We start from the raw sequence: 26152 nt of genomic DNA, 5'->3' as shown, positions 1-26152 counted from the left end.
TTCCCTCCTTGTAGCATCAGGGCTTAGATACCATCCAACTTGTGGAACTCCTGGGCCTGGGGCACAGAGGTGGATTGCTTTCAGCCTCATGGAGTCACCTAGGCCTATCCAGATATCCAGCTCCTGGAATAAAGCTTTTACTTATATAAATCATCAATCCTATTGATTGTAACTAAAAGCTACTATTATGAAAACTATATTTCTAACTCTTAAGTTCCCCTATCAAAATCTCTTCCCGAGTGAACAGCTCCTTTGAAAAGGATGTTCGGTCTAGTGGGCTGAAGTGGGAGGGTGTGAGCTAGGAGAAGGTGGATGACCAGGGTGGGATGGGTAAGTGCTGGTACAGTGGTGCTTGCTGGGGGGGGGGGGGGGGGGGGGGGGGGGGGGGGGGCCGGAATGGAGCCTAGTGCCTAAAATCAAAGCTAGGGAAATCAAGTGTCAGGCACAGAGTGGAAAATCCAACACAGAACCAAGTCAAGAGCCAGCAGGACTGGAAAATGAAAACAGGCCCGGGAACAAGATGAGGCCTGGCATGGTGGCTGCTGAGGTCGAGCTGGCAGTACGCCTAGCTTCACTGATTCTCAACCCAGGCTCACACACGAGGGTCACAACAAGGACGACAGGGCCTGCCAGGTCCAAGCCATTTCACAAGGGAGAAGAGGAGAAACTAGGGTTTCTTAACCGTGGTCCACAGCCTCCCTGTTCACAAGATCATGTGGATTTTATTTTTCTGAGGTTGTTAAAGGAAACAGCGCCCCCAAAAGGATTACTTTAGGTTTGAATCTGGTCACCCAGGGAGGATGATCGCTGCAGAGTCTTGGCACAGACCCCTGAGCGGCCGAAGGACCTGGCCACCCCTCAAAGGGGCAGGAGCCTCTTGCCACGTGTGCCCCAGGGAGCCGCTTCTCCCCGGGGGGCGCCGAGCCAGGGCCTGGAGGTGGGTAAACTTAGTAAAAAACGGAAGATGCAGGCGGGCAGAAGGAGGGATTAAAAGGGCGGGGGGTGGGAGGGGTAGTTCGTACCCCTCTGAGGGACTGCAGGCGCAGCTCAGATAGGGACACCGATCGGCCTAGATTCATCTAAAGTTGGCCCTCCGTTTCGTGTTACTGGGAAAACAATGGCGTCCTCGCCCCTCTACTTTACGGTCCGGTTGGAGTTCCGGGAAGAGACTTAGCACATGGACAAACACCGCCCCCACACTCTGCCCGGCCCACTTCAGGGCTGCAAACCCGCGCGGGCAGGGGCCGGTATTTGCACGCAGGGACAGGATTTCCCGCCCCGGGTTGGCCCGGCCGTCCCGCTCTGTGGCCCCGCCCCTTCGGCCAGCGGCGCGCCAGCGTGACGTCAGTGCCTACGTCAGCGCGCGCCGAGCGGGGAAGAGGCGGGGAGCCGGGCAGTCGCGGGTGTTGGCCCCCATGGCTCTGTGGCGCTGCTCTGCGTACGCGGGCGTCCTGGCGCTGGCGGTGGGCTGCGTCTTCCTTCTGGAGCCGCAGCTGCCGAGCTTGGCGCTGCGCTCGCTGTGGAGCTCGCTGCCGCTGAGGCCCGCGTCACCGGGACCCGGCTCCCCTGAGGGCCGGCTGGCGGCCGCCTGGGACGCACTCATCGTGCGGCCGGCCCGGCGCTGGCGCCGCGTGGCCGTGGGGTGAGTGCTGGCTGGGCCTGCGTCTTTGGGCCTGTCCAGGAGGGGGGCGGGCGCTCCGGGCCGCCGTAGGGTGCCGTGGCGGAGGGCGGGTGGCTTGGAGCTGGGAAGTTGGAGCCCGCGCGGACCGGGTCCCCAGGGATCCCCGGGAGGCCTCTGGGCGGGGACTCCCCGCTGCCCTTCTCTCTGGGCTGGCCTGCGCCCATCCTCGCTTCGGAGGTCCTGCCCGGTAGCCTCTCGGAACTGGCGCTCAGCGGACCCCTTTCTGTTCGAGCCCCCGGTTCCACTTTCGGCTCCTGCTCCTCTGCAGTCTGAATGCTGGATCTCCCACACCTTGACCGCTCTCTTTCTTGCTTCTCAGCTTCTCGAAGGGGTTGTCTTAGCTGCTGACTTGCCTTACGCCTTGCTTCTCCTTCCGTAACGCCGCAGTATGGAGACCACCGCCCCCCTGATACTCCTCTGCAGTGACTTGAGTTCTCTTGTCTCAGTTTGACTTGAGCATCTTGTCATCATCATCATCCCGAAAGCACCGTAGAAAAGCAGGCCTTCCGCCAAGTACTCTTTTACTTTCAGGGATGGTTTGGGGCCTGGAGGGGTCAGGTGGAACACAGTTATTCTGAAGGTTAAATAAATAATGGAATCTAGCATAGTGTCCGCTTTAAAGAGCATTCGAGTGTTAGCTGGCTAGTAGTTTTCAATCAGCACCTTTCTTGTTTTTTTTTTTTGTTTTTTTTTAATTTTTTTTTTTTTAAGTTTATTTATTTATTTTTTACAGAGACAGAGAGTGAGTCAGAGAGAGGGATAGACAGGGACAGACAGACAGGAACGGAGAGAGACGAGACGCATCAATCACTAGTTTTTCATTGCGCATTGCAACACCTTAGTTGTTCACCGATTGCCCTCTCATATGTGCCTTGACCACGGGCCTTCAGCAGACCGAGCAACCCATTGCTGGAGCCAGCGACCTTGGGTTCAAGCTGGTGAGCCTGCGCTCAAGCTGGCGACCTCGGGGTCTCGAACCCGGGTCTTCCGCATCCCAGTCCGACGCTCCATCCACTGCGCCACCGCCTGGTCAGGCATCTTTCTTGTTTCATGTATCGACTTTTACTTCTTTCCTCAAATTTGGGCCCTTTCACCGTTTCTTTGTCAACTTCATTGTCGTCTCCGGCTTTGTGTACATTCATTGGGCGAATATTCGGCGAATATTCATCATCTACTGGGTTATGTGTCAGGTCCACACTAGATTCTGAGCAGACAAGCAAGGGCCCTGCCTCATTGTTTGGGAACATATTTATTATTGTGTTAGTCTGCTTGGGCTACCTTAACAACACCACAGACTGGGTGCTTAACCAACACAAATTTATTTCCTCACAGTTCTAGAGACAGGCCAACAAAGTCAAGGTGCTTGCAATGCAAGGTTGGTTTCTGGTGAGTCCTCTCTTAATTACTCACAGATGGTTGCCATCTTGCTGTGTACTTATACGGCCTTTCTTCTGTGCATGGTGAGTAAACCGAGGCTTAGAAACATTGATTGGCCCAAGACCACAGCTAGCTCCAGAGGCCCAACTCAAACTCGTTCCAAGGTCCTCCGTGTGCATGCCACATTGTTGGCATTAAGAGATTAAGAAAAAGGAACAAGTCTATGGTGAAAGGTAACCGGTTTGATTTCAGAGAAGGGGAGATGGAAGTACTGTGGCATTTCAGATGAAGCTGAGCCACACTGCTGACTATAAGAGGCTGGAGTTAGGAGCATATTGAGCAGCGGGGTTGCAGATTTTGGAGACACTGGTACTTAGGTTGAAGCCAAAGAGTGGGTAGCATCACCCAGGAATAGAACAAGAAGGAAAGTAAATGGCAAGGGTGGCATTTGGGGAGGCACCAGCATGTCAGGGCTTGGTGGCTAGGGACTAGAGAAATAAAGAATAAGAAGAGTCACAAGATGGTCAGTGCTGAGCCCACTACCACATCTTTCTAGAACGTGTCCTGCCCCCTTGCTTCAAATCAGACCTGGGTTTGTAAGGCTCATTGGGTGAATGAACTGCTCGTCCTTGGGAACAGACCATTGATGTTCCCCCATACCTGGCTTCACCCTAACCTTTGAAACCTATCTTGCTATTTTCCCCTATTCAGATTCTCCATTCTAACTAGGTTAGCATTCTTAATGTGTCCAAATACAAGGTTAATCTCTTTGTCACACTTTGCTTGTGTGTGCTTCCTGCATGGGCTTTGGAACCAGACACGTCTGGGTTTGAAACTGGCTCCTCCAGTCATGGCCTTTGGAATGCTAGAGGACTCACTTTTCTCAGCTCAAAATAGCAATGACTGCTTTCCTGTCTGTGATGTTTTGCAAATTGGTGTGAACTGTGTGCAGATGCCTGCCTTCTTTCTCCAGGGCACCGTCCAGGTTTCTGCCCAGGGACCCCTGCCCTTTTGACTATGTGCAGTTCTGTGTCTTGTAGTGAGTACATTAACTCTTGTAATGTATCAAGTGTGGTGTTACAGCTAAAAAGAACCCTAGGAAACATTTTTCAGATGATGAAACAAGGGAAGTGTAAGAACCACTGTTCTTGCCTTTAGGGAACTTAGTCTAGAAGGAAGAACGGTGCCCCCTTCCCTGCTCCCAGCCTGTCGCCAGTAATAAGCAAGGAAGCCCATGCTCCCAGCTCCCTCTCTGCTCACCCGTTCAATCTATTTGGGCATTCAGCATCTGTTGCCTTGCTTTATTTTCTAGTTATTTCATCTGTGTCGGTGTTTTCTCCAAACTCACATTGTAATCTTATCTACATTTCTTACTAAAGTGAAATTCTGCCCGTCACATGAGGATAATTTTGACTTCTGATTCTTTTGCCCCCTCTTTCCCTTTAACTCCCCTGACAATAAAGCACCTTAACCTGTGGACAATGTGCTTGTTTACATTTTTGTATGCTGTTGAATTAGGTGAGTGCAGAGAAAGATTCTTGCTTTGGTTAGTTTAGTAAAATACAAGTAGAAAGCCCATGTAAAAGAATTGAGTTTGGTATCTGGCACATAGGAATGTCAGTATCTTTTTGTTTTTATAAGCTACCAAATACGAAGTTTTCCTAAGATTGTTTTCTCCCTAGTATTCTTGACAAGAGTGAGAGGGGGGTGAGAAATGTTTCTGTGGAAGTTATATTTTTTAATTCAAAATTAGCCCTGTTGTGTTTTATCTTGTGTTGCAAAATACAACGAACATTGTTCTTTCAGGTTTTTTTTTTGGGGGGGGGGGGGGTTAACTTACAAAGTCAACTTCCTCCATTATCATCTTTGAAGAATCAGATCTTAAGATCTCAGCAGAACTAGATATTGAAGTTGTTTTTTCTGTTGATATGGGTATTGCTCAGTATCTGATATCTGCTGTTCAGACTCAGGATCAAAATCCTTTTGGATACATTCTCTAGATAGAGGTGTTTGGTGGAAATAGTATCCCTTGCTATCCAAACTCTCACTGTCTGAAACTGGAACCTCCTAGAGTCTGAGAGCCAGGGATACCTGTATTCCTATTAAGATTCTACCCTTCAGACATCTAATGTATTCTATAGAAATACAGGGCACTGTATGAGGTGGAAGTGGGATGGGTTTACAAGGTGTGTGTGGTTTATCATCATACTAGAAAGCCCGGCGGTCATATGAAATGACCGCTGTTCTAGATATTAAAATTGTAATTAAAATGATTTGTGCTAAGGTGTCTGCTAATTCAAACTGAATTACCCAGGGCAGGCAGTGAGGACGCCCCTTTGCTTACTGCCCCACAGGGTTTCCCCCTTCTACTTGCTTAACTGCTTAAAGTAGAGTGCAATGAAGGAAACCACTGGCGGTACATTTCTTAAGAGCCACCGCTAGCTCAATAAATAAAGGTGATTTAAATAATAAAATGTTAATTCACATGTCAAAGATCTCTTTGTACACAACATTTCTTGTGTAGATCTTTCCATCATTTTTAAGCTCGCCTTGCAGAGGACCATCAATTATTTTTAATTTTACGTCCGTTCTTTCACGAACTCTTGAACAGGCAACATAAAGTTGACCGTGTCCAAATGCAGGCTCAGGTAAAAAAATGCCAACACGCTTAAGCGTTTGGCCCTGAGACTTATTGATGGTCATAGCAAAGGCAAGTTTTACAGGAAATTGTCTACGTCTCAATTGAAACGGCAACCCTGTTTGAGATGGAGCCAAATCAATTCTTGGAATGACATGTATTTCATCTTTAGAGGAGCCAGTCAAAGACTAGTTAGCTATTATGACATTATTTTTCAATTGGAGACCCTCTAGTCTTGTACCATTGCAAAGACCCCTTCTGGTGTTAAGATTTCTTAACAGCATAATAATTGCTCCAATCTTTAACCTCAATTTGTGAGGTGGCGTGCCAGAAGGCAGGACTATTTGAATGCTGTGGCAACTTCACCCCATTGGCTAGTACAGTTACGCAAGCAACCAATAAGCTATTTAAGCCGCATATAATAAAGATAAGACTGTGAAAGGAATGTGTTTTAAACATACTGTTCAGCACCCGCCACATACATGTCTGTCACAGTGACCAAAACTAGTTGGAGACCAGATGAAATGCACTGAGGGGCCGAGGGGAGGCAGCAGTTCTGGTCAGCAGATCAAAGGACTGAAGCTCTGTCCCCAGCCTTGTTCAGCTATTTATTAGCCAGTGCAAATAACTCAAGGAAGCAGACAGCAGAAGTTTCCAGGGGGTAAAATAAAGGACAAGGAACATGCTGACTCCTAATCTCTGTTCTGACAGCCTAAACATTTTTTGTTGTTGTTGCTAAATCTTATCCTGCTGTTTTGCTGTTTCCAGCACGCAGTTTCCAGTATGGGGTCAGTGAGACCCCTGGACTCTTGTCCACTCAGGGCTTTTGCCCTAGGGCGCCTCGCTGTCTCTGATTGTTATCCTAACTCTGCATGTTTTCACAGCATGTTCCTACACATGTCAATGTATTTTATACTCTGAAAGGCTTGCTAATGCTCAGGGCCTTTCCAGTTGACCAGGGTAATTACCTATTTCCCCATGTATATGACGTTTTCATGTATAAGATGCACCTTAATTTTGGGGCTCGAAATTTGGGGGGGGAAGTATTCTAGTCCTGGCCAGCTGGCTCAGTGGTAGAACGTTGGCCTGGAGTGTGGAAGTCCCAGGTTTGATTCGCAGTCAGGGCACACAGGAAACACACTCATCCGCTTCTTCACCCCTCCCCCTCTTCTTTTCTCTCTATCTCTCTCACCCTCCTGCACCCAAAGCTCCTTTGGAGCAAAGTTGGCCTGGGCGCTGAGAGTGGCTCCATGGCCTCTGCCTCAGGCACTAGAATGGCTCCAGTTGCAATGGAGCAACGCTCCAGAGGGGCTGAGCATCGCCTCCTGGTGGGCATGCCAGGTAGATTTCAGTCAGGCACTTGCGGGAGTCTGTCTCTCTGTCTCCTGGCTTTTCACTTCAGAAAAATACAAAAGAAAAAATATTACATAAAGTTATTGAACTCAAGTTTTATTCACCATAAAAGTCATACAACTCTTCATCACTGTCAAAACTCCCATCCATTAACTTCTCCTCATCTGTGTCTGATGATGAATCAGTGTCTTCATATATCTACATAACAAAGAGTGCAAAACAAGCGTGAAAAAGCAGGAGATGCAAGTAAAGAAATCTACAACCACTGTATAAGATGCACCCAGTTTTTAGACCCCAAATTTTTTTAAAAGGTTGCGTCTTATACATGGGTATGTGCCTTTGATTTTAAAAGAATAAGAAAATTTGAGTATTTAAATGTTTAAGTTTTTGTAGGCAAAAATCTTTTCCAAACCGAGGGATCTCTAGGGTTAGAATTAAATAAAAGAATTCTTATGATGAGGATTCAGTTTGTGTCATGAGGAGGGAGGGATATGTCTCTTCCTTGTCCCTTACTTGAGTGTTGTAAGTAATATCTAGCCTACCTACAAACCTCTACAAACTGTTATTTGTTGAGTTATAGAAGTAATGCATGGTTGTAAACATTAGAAATATATCTAAGGAAAAATAAGGAAAAAAGAGGAAAGTCCCTCTTCCTTACCACAATCTCATTCATTCCTCTTATGGTTTGCAGTCATTAATGATTTTGGTGTGTTACCAGATCAAGAGATTTTTTTAAAGCAACTAGAAGGAAAACAGCTATATATTTCACACTAAAATTCAATCCATTGACCTTTCTTGATTGATAAGTTACCTTTTGGTTTCAAAGCTCCCCAGAAATGAACCTGGAAGCCCAGCCACCCTTATCACCAGGAGCTGTTTGGTTTGACCTGATGTGAGCCTTGCTCTTCTCTGGCTGGGAGCTGCCTATGTGGTCATGCAGCCCCACGGCCAAGAATGACATCCCCAAAAGGCAGAGGCAGGAATAGTAGTGACATGGCAGGGGAACAGGAAGACCTCATCTTGCTACCCAAATTATTCAGCCATTCTCTTTTAAGGGATGACTTACTTTTTAACAAGGAAACACTAACAGTAGAAGCCAGAACTTCTCCCTGCATACATCGGAGAGGCCATGACAGACCACCTCAGTACTTTATAATTTTCATAGGGCTACCAGGTGATGCAGCGCTGGCTTCCTGCTCTGCACTAAGCAGAGTCCTGAGCATATATTAACATATTGAATCTTCACAACAGCTCTGTGAGTTAAATCCTCATATGCCATTTTATAGATGGGACAGAAAATTAAAGTGGATTGTCTAAGTCACACAGCCAGTGTGAATCCAGACAGTTTGGCTCCACCAGGATTTTCTCAGAAATGCTCTATTTGTGTTACCATGATACCTCTATTCTGAAATGTTGAGTGCCTGTCTTCTCTCTGTGTAACTAGTGTAAAAGTTGGCCAGACTATTGAAAAGAGTCCTGTGTTCTGATTTTAAGACATACGTTCAAATTAAGTAATCTTCCCCCTGCTATGTGTTCTTTACTTCCCGGCTCAGGGTTCAGACCCACTTCCTCTGTTTTTCTGTGTGAATACAGGTCTCCAAAACACTCCCTGTCATTAAATACAAAGCAGTGTCCTGGGCTTCTGCTAATTTCTTTAACGGTCTCTGCCCTCCTTCCTTCCAGAATCAATGCATGTGTGGATGTGGTGCTCTCAGGGGTGAAGCTCTTGCAGGCACTTGGCATGAATCCTGGGGATGGGACAGATCACTCCATCCTGCATACAAGGAATGATCTGGAAGAATCCTTCACTCACTTCCTGGGGAAGGGAGCAGCTGCAGAGCGCTTCTTCAGCGATAAGGAAACTTTCCATGTCATTGCGCAGCTTGCATCCAAGTTCCCAGGAGCCCAGGTCTGTTCTGTGTGCACCAGCAGTAAGTTGAGATAGGGTGGGAAGAGGTGCCTTTTTTGTGTGATTCCTAGAAGCAACCATGCAACTTTTTCCACCAGTTTGCTGCAACGGGGATGATTGTTGGGAATCCAGTTCTGCGATGTTTTCTCTTTTGTAAAACTGACCTTCCATTAATTTTGAAGTTTCTAGTCAGATCAGTTCAGCCAGCATGTATGAACCATGTTTACTAAAATTTTGGTTCTGGATCATTCATTTAAATTGCATGTTTCCCAGAGATATGTACCAACTGGTTTCCGTATTGCTTATGGCTGATAAGTTGCAGTAATCTTAACATGGCCCAGTCCTTCCTGAACAGAAGACAAGGCCAAACCCACAGGGAGTAGGTTCTAGCCCTTGCCAGGAAAAGTAGATAAGGCCTCACCTTTGTTCTAGTCCAGAGCAGGCCTTCTCCACCTCAGCACTGTTTGATGTTTAGGGCTGGACAGTTCTTTGTTATGGGGGCTTTGCTGCACATTATAAGATGTTGAGCAGCATCTCTGGCCTCCCCTAGGTGACAGCAGCACTCCCTCTTTTCCCCAATCGCGACAGAAATGTTTTTAGGGTGGAAGAAAGGAGGGAAGTAAAATCAGCCTGGTTAAGGACCAGAGGTCTAGATTCTTAGAACATGTGCATCAGAAGCACGTGGAAGGGTATTAAAAACACAAATACCTGTGCCCTGTTCCCAGAATTTCCTACACGGTGTATGTGGGAGGGAAACCAAGAATTGACCCTGTGGCAAGTTTCCTGGTTATACTAATGCTGTTATTCTGAGGACCTTGTTTTGAGAATGCCTGGTCTACAGGGTAGAGCCTGTCAGGGATAGAACTCGGGGACTCCTGCCCAAGCCTATGGTGGTCATAAGCAAAGCTCTGGGGCCTTCATAGTCCAGAAAACTTCACAAGGCTCACACAGAGTGAGCCGCAGTGCTGGGACAGGAGACCTGATTGTGTCTCTTGCCCTGCTACTACATGTGTCCTTCCTCTTGAAGTCAAGTTCAGGTGGTTGTTTACACATCTCTCCACCCTACCCCATCTCATCTCTGGTTCTTCTTAACTAAAACCTTCCTTTGGTTAGTCACCTTGTACTGGGTGTGACTTACTATGGAAGCTCTTCACACCATTTTTATTTGGTGCCATTCACAGGCTATTCATTGTGACCACTTTCATTTTAATAACTTTTATGATTTTAAAGGGTTTTTTTGTTTGTTTTTTCTTTTAACCTTTGGAGCTGCCCATTTGAACATTAGAAATGGGCACAGGCATTTCCCAGCTGAGCTTCTAAAGGAGACAGCAGCTGTTAAAATTTCAGTTGTGATCATTATGCAGCTGAGCTCAGTAGTGAGCTTCTGATCTCTTGTGGAAGAAGAATCTTGGTAGTTCTTACATGACAACAAGTCTGATGCTTAGAAGTCTTTATGATGGTGTATTTAATTCACCAATTTGATTTCATTTTATTCTTTCAGCCTTGATCCTAATGTTTGTTTCATAACAAAAAATTTTCTCTGCAAAACTTTACCTAGCTTTTAGATCATACAAATTATTTCTTGGCATTTTAAAACCTAAAATGTGTTGTTCTCCACTAGGGTGATACTTCATCTGGTGCATTTCAAACTCCCTTAAGGTGGATTGACTGATAAGTAGCAACTCATAACTATTACATGAAGACTCTGAAATCTGCCTCATAAATCTTAATATTTCTCCCAAGATATTTAGTAAATTCAATCCATCATCATTAAATAAAAAATTAAGACTAACATGTTAAAATCCAAATTTCAGCCTGTACATCACAGAAGCTTTTAAATTTATTTATAGTAAGCTGTTCCTGTCCCACCTGCACCCAGTAATTTGGTGACAAACCCTGGGGTCACAGTGATGTCTAGCATCTAGAATTGAATTGTTGACTTAGTCTGCGCCTCTGTGTGGGGTTGAGGACACGGAAGGTGAGGTGGTAGCATTCTGCTCACCCAGACTGTTGATAAGGCTGCTTCACTTTCATAATAGAACACCAGCTTTATCTCCTCCTGGCCACGTTACCGGGGCATGTGAGCTTGTCCTGAGTCAGCACATGAAGTAGCAGCCTTGAGTTATGTGCTCTTCTGCTCCGTGTCCTCCGCTGGCCGAGAGATGCAGTGTTTAGGAGATAGATTGTCTCCTAGGAAAGCCTTTGTATTTCCTAACACATCAGTGTGTTTCTTTCTCTAAATTTACTAACATTTACTGAGCACTTATTGTAAGAAAAAGTCCCTGCCCTGAAGGAGCTGGATATAGACTCAGATGATAATAGTCCAAGTAGACAGGGGCTGTAGTGGGGGTTTGATCACAGTGTAAGGTAGCAAGGGCTCCATAATCCTGGCTGTGGGGGTTGTGGAGGCTGGGACGGCAATGGTGAAGAGGGAACAGAAGGCAGAAGAGGTGATACTACAACTGACTTAAGTGCTCAGGGGTTCACCAGTGCAGGAGAAGGGCAGGTGTCTTCAAACCACAAGCCTGTGCTACAAGCATAGAGAGGAAGACAGATGGGAGAGCTGCAGGATGACGTGGGAGGGAAAGGCGGGAGAGAGGCTAGAGAGGAGAGCAGGGACAGATACAGAAAAGCCTGTGGGCCTCACTCAGGAGTTGGGTTTTAGTTCATTACAGTTTATTGGATGGCTTTCAGGAGAACAGTGGCATAATCACAGACCCATTTTAGAAGGATTACAGTGTAGAAGACAAGATCTGTGCACACTTTTCCTGTTTCCTTTATCTATCTGGCTGCCCAGAAACTCAAGGCCAATCTGACCCATAGTTAGATTGTAATAATTTCCATGACTACCATATTTGTTTTCTTCACCTTTCCTTGTAACTCATAGTCTATTAATCTATGGGTTTAATGTTTTATTAACCTCATCTGTGTGTCCTTGAAAAGTCACCTCAAATTTTTTTTGGAAAAAAGTGGACTAAAATACATAAATGAAAAAATTATTAAGCTTGGGTAACATAGTTGTGCTAAAATACTGTTTAATAACCTTGAACTATCTTACAGCACTATGTAGGAGGAAATGCAGCTTTAATTGGACAGAAATTTGCAGCCAACTCAGAATTAAAGGTAGGTCAAATTCCCAGATTAAAACATGTTCTTTCACTAATTTTATAATTTTAGGAGCAAGAATGAATGTTCCTGATTCAGTGTAAGGATCACTTACTATGGGTCAGACCCGGGGCCAATATAATAATAGTAGGAGTGTGGTAGCAGCTGATGCTTCCTGAGTGCTTACCTCAGTGGTTCTCAAAGTGTGCGCCAGGGCACACGGGTGCGCCCTAGAAGATTTCCAGGTGCATCCTATGGTATTCCAGAGAAATAGGTGCCTGTTGGGGACCAAAAAACCAACAGGGTTTTTGGAGTTTAGATTTTGGGGGGACAGAGGTGTGGGGAATTGGCTGTAAGCTGGCAGTCTGCCCAACCCCCCACCTCACTTGCCTGATTAGGTTGCAAAAGGCTGTTAAGCTGTGGTGCTGGATTGTTTACATTACCCCCCATGTTCCCCAGAGAGACTGGAGGCAAGTTTCTTCTATCCTTTGTTTGGTGTAAAGTTAAGATGATATATATGGTGGGGGTTTTCTGCACTCAACACAATTAAGAGTAAAACGAGAGGAATTCTTCAATGCATTGACGAGGAAACGAGAGTTTGCTTTTCAAATATATGCCCAAACATTGAAGAAATCTCTAGGACATATCAGGCTCATGTTTTTCATAAACACAAGAATGAATGCCTGACCAGGCGGTGGCGCAGTGGGTGAAAGCGTTGGACTGGGATGCGGAGGGACCCAGGTTCGAGACCCCAAGGTCGCCAGCTTGTGCGCAGGCTCATCTGGTTTGAGCAAAAAGCTCACCAGTTTGGGCCCAAGGTCGCTGGCTTGAGCAAGGGGTTACTCGGTCTGCTGAGGGCCCACGGTCGAGGCACATATGAGAAATCAATCAATGAACAACTAAGGAGCTGCAACAAAGAATTGATGTTTCTCCCCTCTCTCTCCCTTCCTGTCTGTCTGTCCCTATCTGTCTCTGCCACAAAAAAAAAAAAAAAGATAACTTTTTTTGTTGTTTTTTTAATTTTTGACCCCTCTTTTATACAAATTCTAAAGAGCATAACTCAAAAAAATGTAACATAAAAATGTTTTTTAATGTCAGAATAAATTTAATTTTGTTGTATTTATTTCATTTAATTACCATAAAAGCACGCTTGGACTTTATATTTTTTTCTTTAATATTTGACTTATTATAACATATTTCTCAGAAATTTGTATATAGTGCGCCTACAATTATTTGTAGGATTTTAAATATGCCCTGACTTCAAAAAGTTTGAGAACCACTGGTTTACCTTGTGCCTGACATTGTCTTTGCCTCATATTGTCCTCACTGATTTACATAGATTATATCATTTAATTCTTGCAACAACTTCTAAGGCTTGTTGATACTGTTGTTGGTATTGTTATTATCTTTCCACATGAAACTTGAGGCATAGAACAGCACAGCTAATAAGAAATGGGACTGTTCTAACCTAGGACCCTGGAGTACTGTTTTGTGTAATGGGTAAGAGCATGTGGGCCCAGGAGTCACTGCCCGAGACAGGATCGCACAGTGAGGAGACGAACCTCATTGACTGTAATGGTGAGCCTAGACCCAGAGTGTTGAAAATGAAGACCACCAGATGGAGGTCAGTAGGGGCGTGTCTTCCAGTCTTCAACCACTAGGTTAGTAGAGTTCAAAGTACTGCTATTGAGACTAACATCTGAGTGAGAAGGTTCTTTTGCTATGAGTGGTATAGGTCTGAGGGGGAAGGCCAGCAAGGAAGTTATTGTTTTTGCCCAGCTGTGAAATGTTTAAGCTTTGGATAGAGCGTCCAGAAGAGGAGAAACTCGTCTATCTGAGCCTATATTTTATGGAATGACCTGGTGCTAGACCATACTTGAGGACAAACAAGATAGACTTAACAAAGATGATTTTGGAGTCAACAGACTTGACAAGTATAGAGTAGATGTGGTTACTGATGATAGAGAAAAGGAACCATAAACAGTTTGGGGAAACCTACAAATAGACTTGTGGGTCGGGTGAAGATCAGAAGCCCAGAGATGGGCCTTGTATTATCAGTACGGTCAGCAGTTTGAGGGGGAAATGTGTTTGGAACCACACTGCACAGTGGGAGAGGGGTGTGCTTATTTGTGGAGTGCACGTTAAAGTGTGAACAGCCACACTTTAAAAGGAATTAAAGTTCTCATGAAGTGTTAGGGCAAAAGATACAGATTATTTTGCAGTTATTATCTTTCTAGATAGTAATGAACTCCCAAGTAGAGAAGACTAGAAATTCCAGGGCAACCTTCAGAAATGCTACCAGTTAGTACCTAGAAGAGATAGATGATCAACCATCAATTCATTAGGGAGCGCCTGCACCCTTCCCATCAGGACCCTGGATGTGTGGTCACCCTCCTGACACAGAGAAGTCCTCTGGGAGGACAGCACCCCGGAAGTCCTGGGTCAGCCAAGACAGACCTTTCAGTACTGACCTCCCCTGAGACACTGGGCCTGGAACCAGTCTCATTGGAAAGCATACTGGTAAAACAACTTTGGCCTTGATAAAAGAGGAAAGAAAGGAGATATCTGTCACACAGTCCTCACAACAATCTGACAAAATAAGGTATCACCCTTTTATAGATGAAAGATGAGGTCCGGGGAAGCTAAGTAATGTACCCAGCATCACCTAACCAGGAAATGATCGAGCCAGGATTCAAGGTGAGGCCCTGTCAGGACCTCACCACTCTACACTGCCCTCAGATTCAGTTTAACCACAGTGCAATTATCTGAGAACTGCCAGGGGTTAAGAAGTAGGTAGTTTTCAAAGGTAGTAATAATAACTGATAACTTACATAGGTCTTACTGTATGCCAAGCACTCTTTCAAGTGTTATATAAGTACATGCGCGCACGTGTGTGTGTGTGTGTGTGTATGTGTGTGTTTATATGTATATACTCACACGTTTACATGTATATACTCATTTAATCTTCAGAATACCCTATAAGGGAAGTTATATTATCCCTATTTTGTATATAGGGGGAAATGAGGCATGGAAAAGTTAAAACTGTTCTAGATCACATACTTAAGAGAGATGGAGCTAGGATTTGAACCCAAGCAATCTAGCTCCAGGGTCCATACTTTTAATGGCTGTGCTATATATTGTATTTCAGAAACAGACCCTGGAAAATATAGCAAAGGCAGAGTTAATGGAAGGGTGGAAGAGAAGCCAGATTGTACAGGGGAGAATTCCTTTAGGGAATGTTAAAATTCTGTTTTAAGTTCTTGTGTCAATTTCTAAGAGGGATATTGGTCCGTATTTTTCTTCTATGACTAGTTTTGGTAACAGGGTAATACTGACCTTAGAATGAGTGGGGAAGTATACTGCTCACAAAAATTAGAGGATTGGCGGAACGTGCATCTACTCCAGTACTTTCAGCCTTGTGTATAGTGCCTTTTCACCAATGAGATAAGTTTGTTTTGCATCTCATTTGCATAATCGAACAACTTTCTTTGACTTGTTTGCTTTTCTGATGTTCTTGTTTAATCAAAAAAAATTTTATGCTTCATATTCATTTGGAAATATCCCCTAATTTTTGTAAGCATTTATTTCAATTTTTTTTTGAAGAGTTTGTATAGAATTGAAATTATAACGTAAAAGTAAAGCCTCTTTAGACCTAGGGTTTTTGATGTGAGGTTTTTAATAACTTAATAGGTATACAGAAATTCAGATTTTCTTTCTTGAGTTGAGTTTCAGTAGTTTGATTTTTTTGTTTGTTTTTTTGTGACAGAGAGAATCAGAGAGAGGGACAGATAGGGACAGACAGACAGGAAGGGAGAGAGATGAGAAGCATCAACTCTTTGTTGCGACACCTTAGTTGTTCATTGATTGCTTTCTCATATGTACCTTGACTGGGGTGCTACAGCAGACCAAGTAACCCCTTGCTCAAGCCAGTGACCTTGTGCTCAAGCTAGTGAGCCTTGTTCAAATCAGATGAGCCCGTGCTCAAGCGGGTGACCTCGGGGTCTTGAACCTGGGTCTTCCATGTTCCAGTCCAACGCTCTATCCACTGCGCCACCGCCTGGTCAGGCAAGTTTCAGTAGTTTTATCCTTCAAGGAATTTGTCCATTTTATCTGCGTTGTTGAACTTACTGACTACAATTATATAATCATAATATTCTCTTATCCTTTAATGATCTTTAGACTGTGAAGTTATCACTCATTTCTGATATGTAAATTGTTTGTTTTTTTCTTGATCTGTTTGGCTAGAAGTTTATCAGTTTTATTGATCTTATAAATAATGAGCTTTTGGTTTTATTGATTTTTCTGTTTTTCTTTTTCCTATTTTATTGGTTTCTGTTTACTTTTAATTTAATTTGGTCTTTTTCTAGTTTCTTAAAGTATAAGCTGTGGTCGTTGATTTGAGCCCTTTCTTGTTTTCTGATAAAGGTTGTTTAGCGATAAATTTCTCTATAAGAACCATTTTAAGCTAGATCCTACAGGTTTTAACACATTGGTTTTATTTTCATTTCGTTCATTTCAAACGCTTTCTGATTTCCCTTTGATTTCTGAAATGGGCTCTTTAATAGCCCATACATGGACTACTTAGAAGTGCATTATTTAGTTTCTAGATATTTGGGGTGGGGGGCATTCCAGATATCTTTGTTACTGATTTCTATTTTAATTCAGTTGTGGTCAAAATATGCTTCTCTGACTCCTGTTAAATTTAATGAGGCTCTTTTATGGCCCATAATATGGTTTATCTTGGTGAGTTCCACATGCACTTAAGCATGTATGTTCTGCAGTGATGGGTGGAGTGTTCATTGTAGATCATGTTGGTTGATAGTGTTAGTCTAGCCTTCTATAGTCTTACTGATTTTCTGTCTACTTGATTTATTATTATTGAGAAAGGGCCTGACCTCTCTCTTTCTTCTTTCCTCCCTCTCCCTGAAATCAATAAATATTTTTTTGAAAAAAAATTATTTAGAGAGGGGTATTGACATCTTCAGCAATAATTGTGGACTTACCTATTTTTTTTGCAGTTCTGTAACTTTTTTTTCTTGCATTTTTGTTTTGGGGTACATAACTGTTTAGGATTGTTACATCCCCTTCATGAACTAACCCCTTTATCATTACCAGGGAGAAAGAAAATCATTTTATAATATTCTTTGCTTTGAAATCTGTTTTGATTAAAATAGCCATTCCAGCTTTCTTTTGATTAGTGTTAGAGTATCTTTTTTCATCCTTCTGCTTTAACCCATTTGTGTTTTTATATCTAAAACAAATTTCTAGTGGGCAGCATATAATTGGGGCCTCCTTTCTAATTCACCTTGACATTCTCTGTTGTTTAATTGAAGAGTTTAGACCACTCACATTTAATGTGATGTTGCTATATCAGGTTAGGTTTAAATCTCACGTCTTGCTACTTGTTTTCTATTTGTCCAACCTCTTTATCTTCCCTTTTTCTTCTTTTTCTGCGTTCTTTTGAGTTATTTCTATGATTTCATATTATCTTCTCTGGCTTATTACCTGTAACTGTTTTGTTTTGTTTTGACAGAGACAGAAAGTCAGAGAGAGGCACAGTTAAGGACAGGACAGACAAGAAGGGAGAGAGATGAGAAGCATCATTTCTTCATTGTGGCTCCTTAGTTATTCATTGATTGCTTTCTCATATGTGCCTTGACCAGGGGGGCTACAGCAGAGCGAGTGACCCCTTGCTCAAGCCAGCGACCTTTGGGCTCAAGCTGGTGAGCCTGTGCTCAAGCCAGCAACCTTTGGGTTTCCAACCTGTGTCCTCCATGTCCCAGTCTGATGTTCTATCTACTGTGCCACCACCTAGTCAGGCTGTTTTTTTTTCTTCAAGTGGTTGCTTTAGGGTACATTAGCTTATCACAGTCTGATTTCAGGTGCTATTAGGATACCACCATGTAGAATGTAAGAACTTTATAATAGTGTTCTTATATTCTCCCCTCTTCCATTTCTCCCTTCTGGTATTTATACTATTATTGCTATATAGTCTACCTTTACATATATTACGAACCTCACAGTATGTTTGTAAGTATTTTTTTAAGCAGTTAGTTGTCTTTTAAAGAGGTTTAAATAAGTGATGTTACTTATCCAGGTATTACTACGTATCTAGCATCATTTCTGGTGCTCTTCATTCCTTTGTTTAGAGCTGTATTTCCACCCAGTGTCTTTTCCTTCTTTGTGAAGGATTTCCTTTCACACTTCTTGTTTGCTTGTCTGTTGGTGGTGAATTCTTTTAGAATTGTATATCTGGAAACTCTTGGCTATAGCATCTGTAGGGCTTACTTAGTTCTTTCCTGTTTCTTAGGGATTACTGTCCTTTGTTGCCCAGTGTTCAAATGATTTGAAAACCATTGTTTCATATATTTTATCTGCTTTCCCTTGTTATTATTTCAGGCAGGAGGGTAAACTGGCTTGTGATCTCATTATGGAAGCTGAAGTTCTAGCCAAAAATTAGAAAAATAAAATGTTAGGGGCAAGACTTTTCAGAACTGGCAAATAATGGACAGGCGTCAAGACAGAAAGGGCAAGAGGGTCGGTCAGGGGAGAAGTGAGCTTACCCAGAAGCTGGCACTCCTCATACATGGAAGTGCCTTTGTAGAAACAAGCAGTTAGCTAGTGAGTAAAAGTGCCCTGAGGCTTCTAGGTGGGGCATATTAAATTTGAAATGGTGCTGTTGTCTCTCTTTTTAATTTCTTTTTTAACAGAAACAGAATCAGAGAGAGGGACAAATAGGGACAGACAGACAGAGACATGAGAAGCATCAGTTCTTTGTTGCATCTCCTTAGTTGTTCATTGATTGTGTTCTCATATGTGCCTTGAAGGGGCAGGAGGGGGCTACAGCAGAGCAAGTGACCCCTTGCTCAAGATAGCGACCTTGGGCTTTAAGCCAGCAACCTTTGGGCTCCAGCCAGTGACCCCACGCTCAAGCCAACGACCTCGGGGTCTCGAACCTGGGTCCTACACATCCCAGTCTGACGCTCTATACACTGCGCCACTGCCTGGTCAGGCTCTTTTTAATTCTTATATTTGGAAGGCTATCCTGTTCGCATAACAACTAAGTATAGTAAGGAGCCTGGTCTCACAATTCAAATCACCTGGTTGTATAGGGTATTGTGATCTTTGAGGATGGTTCTTAAGATTTTATTTATTAATGTTAGAGGGCTGGGAGGAATGGGAAGCATCATTACGTAGCTGCTTCTCATATGTGCCTTGACCAGGCAGGCCCAGAGTCAAACCAGTGACTGCAGCATTCTAGGTCAACGCTCTATCCACTGCACCACCACAGGTCAGGCAAGAATTTTTTTTTTCTGTCCTATGTGTGTCTGCCTCTCACAAGATGTGAATGTGAATAAAGGAAGAGAGAGCAGGGCAGGGCATGTCTTTGGCTGCCACACAGCAAACACCACAGACCAGGTGGCTTACACAACGACAGTTTATTCTCTCACAGTTCTGGAGGCTAGACAGTCCAAAATCAAGGTTCCAGCAGGTTCAGTTTCTGCTGAGGGCGCTCTTCCTGGTTGCAGACAGCTGCCTGTTTGCTCTGACCTCATAGGGCCTTCTTCAGTGTGTGTGGTGGAGAAAGAGACCTCTCCCCACAAGGTTGCCAGTCCTGCTGGATTGCACCTTACCCATATGACCTCATTTAGCTGTAATTACCTCTTAGGAGCTTTGTCTCCATATACCATCTTATCACATTGGTGATTAGACTTGTAACACAAATTATGGGGACACAGACATTCAGTCCCCAACAGGGAATACGGATACAGCAGCTGCATATGTGCCTAACATGAGTGATCGGGGTCCTTTGTTAGCCTCTCCTTTCTGGGCACATTGTGGCCACATGCTCCAGAGGCCTCCACCCTGATAGTAGCCCCTTGACTGCGTACCTCCACACCAGAAGTTTTCAAAATTAGATTGAGATTTCAGTATTCTCTTAAAATGAAAAGAAGTGGTCTAGATGTACCTTTTCAGTTACTGTACAGATTCCATGGGGAAAGGGACAGGTCTGATAGACTTCCTATTTCTTGTCTGCAGGTTCTTCTTTGTGGTCCAGTTGGTCCGAAACTGCATGAGCTTCTTGATGACAATGTATTTGTTCCACCTGAGTCACTGCAGGAAGTAGATGAGTTCCACCTCATTTTAGAGTATCAAGCAGGTAAGGGAAATGAGTGAGCCTTGGTGGCAGACTTGTCAGGGGACTGTGTATTGTTAGATTGAGAAGTGCCTCTGCTGGAAATGTATCTGTATAGTAGGATCCTTTTCTCATCAGAGGTTTCTGTGCTGGCACTGACCGTTGTCTAAAGGGGGAGTGCTGGAGCATCACCGCAGTAAAGAGAATGCCCAGGTCTACAAGCAGAACTATCTGAACCTGAGAGGAATTAGGCTGTAGGAAAGCAGGAACCTTGAATAAAAATGAAAATGTATTAAACATACACCTTAGTAATAAAGTAAAACTTTATTACTAAGAGAGAGAGAAGGGCAGCTAACATTTGCTCAGCTCTGTGCTGGATTCTGCCCTAGGCCTCTCTGGCCAGCTATTCTGGCAAGCTTCCTTTGAAGCATTTTGCTCTCCCTTGGATGTGCAATGGAAGCGTTTTATATTTAACAGCACTTACTATATTTCCCATTAGCTAACGCTTCAGTGTTTATCACTCCAAACCCCCATCCTGCCCTCCCCAGTAGATTTTATATTACAGACTGCAGATCTGATTTCTGAAAGAATCCTAAATATCAGAACGTAATTCTGTTAATTCAATTCTTTGTATTTACTGTGGTATCTTGCCTCTGCTCAGAAGTCAGCCTCTTGAATTTCTGATTCAACCATTAATTTAAGTTAAATACTCAAGCATCGAAACAGACTAATTGGTACCTTAAAGCTGTACTTGCCTCACAGGCCTCAGTGAACTGCTTCCAAGTCAAACACTTATGAGAACTGCACCTATAAGAATAATTAACTTCAGTGTAGGATGTGAAATACAGTGCTTGGAAACTGTGCCCCCTCCAAGTACAAAGAAGGAATTGTTTCTTGTTTCTGGTTCTCTCTGGAGTGTTTACTAAAATCAGTCCGAAAGTTAGGAAAGGCAGGGTCTGAAAATGAGGACAGAATGTCCGAGTCGGCAGTTCCCATTTGATGATATACAAGTTCTGAGTGTCTCTCAGTTTTAGTTTCCCAGATGGAAATCAGAGCCGCAGCTCCTGCTGCCTAGAGGCTGTGATACGAGTGGAGAGGCTGGAGCTGAATAACAGTGAGCTGCCAGAGGGAGAGGCAGGGACAAGACTGGTGACCGAAAGGTCTGGGACAGCTTTAGCTGTGCCTTGGATGTACCGCAGCTACTGCCACTCCATGTCCTTCTCCTGTTTGATCCCATAGGCGCTCGTGTCACGGACCTGGGGCCATTCTGGTTCCTGGTTTCTGCCGTTTTCCCTGGAGATGGCAGAATGGGCAGACTGGGCTCCTCACCAGGACTGCAGCTGTAGTTGGCATGCATGCCTGTGTGTTGTTCAGAGGCCAGCACAGCTGATCGGGACAGGAGAGCATCTCCATACTTGGGCTTGAAAGCTTCACACTTTAGTGTTTCTTTTCTTAGCCATATTTTCTTAAAGCAGTGACCTTTTATTCAACTTTATGTGAAGTCACATTTTTATCAGCCCCTGGAAGGAACCTACTTTGGCAGCAGCCATAGGACCTGTACAGAAACCTATCCCTTTCTTCCTGCTCTCCTGCCAGAGTCCCCAGAGAAGCTGATTTTCAGGCTTAGGGCTGGGAGTCTAGTTGAGTCGTTCCATAGGTTTTGCTGATTTAGTAGCTGAAGGGCAGGACAATAAATTGAGAGGAGTCACTTAAATAAATCCAAAGCTTTGTGAGAAAAAAGGGGCATTAATTAGGTCAGTCACTTTGCCTCAGGCCGCTCCGTCATCCTGTGTCTTGGGGGACCAGCCAGTGAGGTGGTCCCTCATCCTCACCTTGAGGAAGCCTGTTTGTTTAGTCTCCTGCTTTTTTCCTGAAGGAATTGGTTTACTCTGCATGCTATATGGACTTTCCTAGGTTAAGCTAGGCAGTACTTCGTCACATCTCTTCACTCTGTAAGGGCCCATCCAGGTTTCACCCTGTAGACAGTACTGATGTCATGTACTTTCCCCCTGTACAGTCTCATTAGTTGGGGAAACGTTGGACTTGTAGTTCATACTCGTGTTTGTTGTGGTGGGTGTTGCAGTCACAGTCTGTTCTTATCCATGAGCTTGCTGTCCGGTCACATGGCGGAGTGCCAATTACAGTGGGAAGCAGTGGGAATGCGATGCTAATGGAAGACAATGCTCTGCCCTCTGCTCACCATCCCCTGGGGGAACGGACTCCTGAACAAGTGACTGCAGCGTCATAGCCAAGTCCTATAGCTGGGTGTGGTGGTCCAGGGAAGGAAGTGGTTGGGTCCTGAGAGTGGCTGAGTTGAAAGTGGCCCCACAGGGAGATCTTTGCGTCCGACTTTCAGACAAAGCAGAGCTGGAATGCTCCACTTGGCTCTGTGGCCCACAGTTCGGTATTTTCTTGTGATATGAGCCAGGAGCTAAGAAAGGAATATAGTTTTTAACAGTTATATCCATTGCATTGGGGTTTAGTAAATAGATACTTTTTTTTTCTGCTTTCATAGATTTTTATATAAATGGCCCACATACAAAATGCTTTTCAAGGGAATGGATTCAAGAAAGCTGAACTCAAAGCTAAAGAAGGATGGGTTCTCTGAGCATTGACATTCGCCCTAGAGTAATCCTGCGCCCACATGCACCCATGCACTCCCCACAGGCCCCTGGAGAGGAGGACAGGGTTGCTGACTGCAGCTAGCAGCTCACCTACAGGACAATGAGAGCCTTGCCATGGGTTGTCTGCCTCAGGAGAAATGTGGGTTTCAGCAGGGTTCGGCGTGCGGACTCATTTCGGCGTGGGACAAATCCTTCAGTGGAGGGAGGGCCTAGTAAGCCTGGATTGTAAGTCCTAGCCCCACAGTGTCGTGCTGAGGTGCCCCACGTGGGTGTGGCCTCATTTCAGAATTGCCCTAAGTGGTTGCAGAGTCTGGGCAGCCTTTGGCTTAGTTTCAAGTTCGCTTAGTTTCAAGTTCTCTGCCTTGTGTTTGCGGACAAGGTGAGCTCTGTGTTGTGAAGTTCTGATTGCAAAGTTTCGCGAGGAAGCTGGGAGAAGCCTCTCTGCCTTCCCTGCTTCAGGGCTCGCAGCAGCTCCCCTCATGCTCTCCTCACGTCCTTGGCTGCTGTGGGGCCATGTAACTGTATGTCACGGACTCCAGCAGTGGGGCCTGCCACCTGCATATTTAAAGCTAGGTTCCCTGGCTTTCTGACACATGGCCAATACTGAGAGCCACTCCTATAGATGAACATGGACTCCAGCTCCTCTCTCACCAGGAGACCTGCCCAGGGATGGGTCTGCCTCCCTCTGATGGGGTCAGATTAGCAAGTGTTGAGTGGCACACAGTGCCAGGGCTGTGACAGATGCTGAGGGAACCAGACACACTGTAGTTTCCCTTTAAAGAGCTGGCTGTCTGGGAACATGTGGCACAAATGGGTGAAAAGTTAAGTAATGATACAGTTTTGATGGCTAGTTCAAAAGAGTAGAAGAGAGGACTCAAAGCAAAATGATTATCACAGACCGTGGACAGGGAAATCTCTGGATGCTTGAAGGACTGAAAATGTGCCTCAGGCTGGAGCCATTCAGGAGGGAAGTCGCACTTGAACTTGGTCTGCAACAGTCATTCTTCCACATCAGTATACTTAGAGGGTGTTAAAGCAGCCATGCTCTTACCTTCTGGACCAAGTGCCTGGAAACCCTGCTGGATAGCATGGGTGGAGGGCGGTCAGCTTGTCTCTTGGAATTTCAGCCTCCATGGGTCCCAACTAAGTAAAAGGTGCTTAGGGCACCACAGTAAGGCAGGAGCAGGGAAAGGCAGCCTGCTGTGTGCAGGGACATGCGTGGTGTGCTCTCTGCTGGGTTGGAAGTCATGCTGTTGCTCTGGAACTGAGCAAGATCACACTTCCTGTATCTGAGAAGCTCAGTGAACAGCAGGGCTTTTCTGGGACTCGGGAGCTTGCTGTGCCCCATCTGACAAAGGCATATGTATAGCACCTATACATCCTTGGCCGCTGTGGGGCCACGTAACTGTATGTCACGGACTCCAGCAGTGGGGCCTGCCACCTGCATATTTAAAGCTAGGTTCCCTGGCATTCTGACACATGGCCAATACTGAGAGCCACTCCTATAGATGAACTGTGTGTCTGTGTTTTTGTTGGGCTGGGGTTTGGGTGTTTGGTTTGTTTCATACTAACCGCTGTCTTCCTGGATGCAGCACCGTGCCCCCTCACATCCCTGTAGCAAGGGTGCATTCATCTAGAAGCCAGCTTGCCTAGAGTAAAGGCTCCAGTGCGGCCTCTGCCAGCCCCCACAGCTGGAGACTTAAAGCTTCTTCCTTTTTTTCCCATTGTGTTGACTGGGCTTTTCTAGGGGAGGAGTGGGGCCATTTAAAAGCTCCTCATGCCAACCGATTCATCTTCTCTCACGACCTCTCCAACGGGGCCATGAATATGCTGGAGGTGTTTGTGTCTAGCCTGGAAGAGTTTCAGCCAGACCTGGTGGTCCTCTCTGGATTGCACATGATGGAGGGACAAAGCAAGGAGCTCCAGAGGAAGAGACTCTTGGAGGTAATGGCACTGTTAGATTGCATGGGTCTCAGCCAGTATGTGTGCCTCCTGTGGCCTCAGCAGCTCATGCTGCCTTCCCCCAGCCCTGCTCCCTGGGATATACATGGCAGCTGCCTCTGAGCCAGCCCTTGCTCCAGTGGGGCAGCTCACAGTGTTCTAGACACAGCAGCAGCTTGAGAAGGACGGGTCAGAACATCTCCTGCCTGAGCCTATGTGTCCCATGCTAGACTCATGCTGAAAGCTGTAGTGTTGTCATTGTGTCCTCTGTGATATATGTGTCATCTCGCTTCCCATCAGCTGTGCTGCAGAGTCATACAGCGGTTGAAGCCCCTCAGTTTAGTCCCCAGGAATAGGCTGACTACATGAACGTCCTGGGCAGTCCTTGTGCTCTAAGTTTGTAACCCAGCGCCTCTACAGAGCCTGGCTGTCCCTGTGGAGAAAAGCATCCCTCCGCCACAGAGGCCTTGGAAACCTCCATGGCTTTCACGATGAGAAAAGGCAGTGACAATACCCGTTGCCTCTCAGGACCTGATCTTTTCTTCCTCTTGCCTGACTGCTCTCTAATGGCAGTGCTGTCCTCTTTTTGCAGGTTGTGACCTCCATTTCTGACATCCCCGTTGGTATTCCAATTCACCTTGAGCTGGCCAGTATGACCAACAGGGAGCTCATGAGTGCCATTGTGCATCAGGTAACCCGTGTGGGCGGCACGCGGGGCTCTCTGGCCCTGACTCGGGGTCTTGCAGAGATGTGCCTTTGTCCAGCGGGACCAGCTATTTGGGCTTAGGGGACAGTTCTCTGAATTGTGGCCGTCACGTCACTCCGATCTGGGTCCTTGGAGATCTAGTTACAGAACTAGGACTGTTTGGGAACAGGCTCCCCTCCTGGGTTAGAAACACGGCAGTGTATGTGGCGGGTGAGCAGTCTATAGTAGAACTCAGAGAAGCAGAAAGCCCAGTTCAGCTGCTTCCAGCTGAATGTCAAGAAGCTCAGAGAAGGGAAACTGAGGGAGCCTGACTCCCTCACACCAGCACCGTGAGTTCATCTCCTGCCCTGGGACAGCAGTAGCAAGTGGGTACATTTAAGAGGGGAATGCCTCGGAATATAGAATTAGGGACCTCAGTTAGAGTGCTGGCTTTGCTCCCCGCTGGCTTTGGGACCTTTGGCAAGTTAGTTAACCTTTCATTTTATTATTTTTTAACCTTTTTAATGGGTAATATATTCATATGGTTGAAAACCCAAACACTATTAAGAGGTGAGGTATACAGTGAGGTCATCCTCCCTCTTTCCCACCACCTGTACCCACTGTTAGTAACCTCTGTAGTTTCATCTTAACCCTTCAGTGTTACTGTGTACATACATGCAAATATGGGAATGTGTCCTTATT

At 45.2% G+C, this 26152-nt stretch overlaps 1 protein-coding gene across 4 annotated transcripts in view; it reads left to right on the top strand.

Moving 5' to 3' along the window:
* Positions 1 to 1367: 1367 nt before the first annotated feature.
* The window catches only part of ADPGK (ADP dependent glucokinase), a 34496-nt gene continuing 9711 nt past the window's right edge, over positions 1368 to 26152 (top strand). For 2 of the 4 annotated variants that reach the window (XM_066388546.1, XM_066388547.1), the window contains exons 1-6: positions 1368 to 1642; positions 8733 to 8958; positions 12019 to 12081; positions 20104 to 20224; positions 24572 to 24768; positions 25358 to 25456. In XM_066388546.1, coding sequence (XP_066244643.1) covers positions 1416 to 1642; positions 8733 to 8958; positions 12019 to 12081; positions 20104 to 20224; positions 24572 to 24768; positions 25358 to 25456 — 933 coding nt within the window. In that variant the 5' untranslated portion in view covers positions 1368 to 1415. The remainder of the gene's footprint in view (positions 1643 to 8732; positions 8959 to 12018; positions 12082 to 20103; positions 20225 to 24571; positions 24769 to 25357; positions 25457 to 26152) is intronic. The other 2 variants (XM_066388548.1, XM_066388549.1) reach the window with 2 other exon arrangements.

Source organism: Saccopteryx leptura, chromosome 6 (genome assembly GCF_036850995.1).
Source record: "Saccopteryx leptura isolate mSacLep1 chromosome 6, mSacLep1_pri_phased_curated, whole genome shotgun sequence".
Classification (NCBI taxonomy): domain Eukaryota; kingdom Metazoa; phylum Chordata; class Mammalia; order Chiroptera; family Emballonuridae; genus Saccopteryx; species Saccopteryx leptura.
This window is presented reverse-complemented; position numbering and strand designations above follow the sequence as displayed.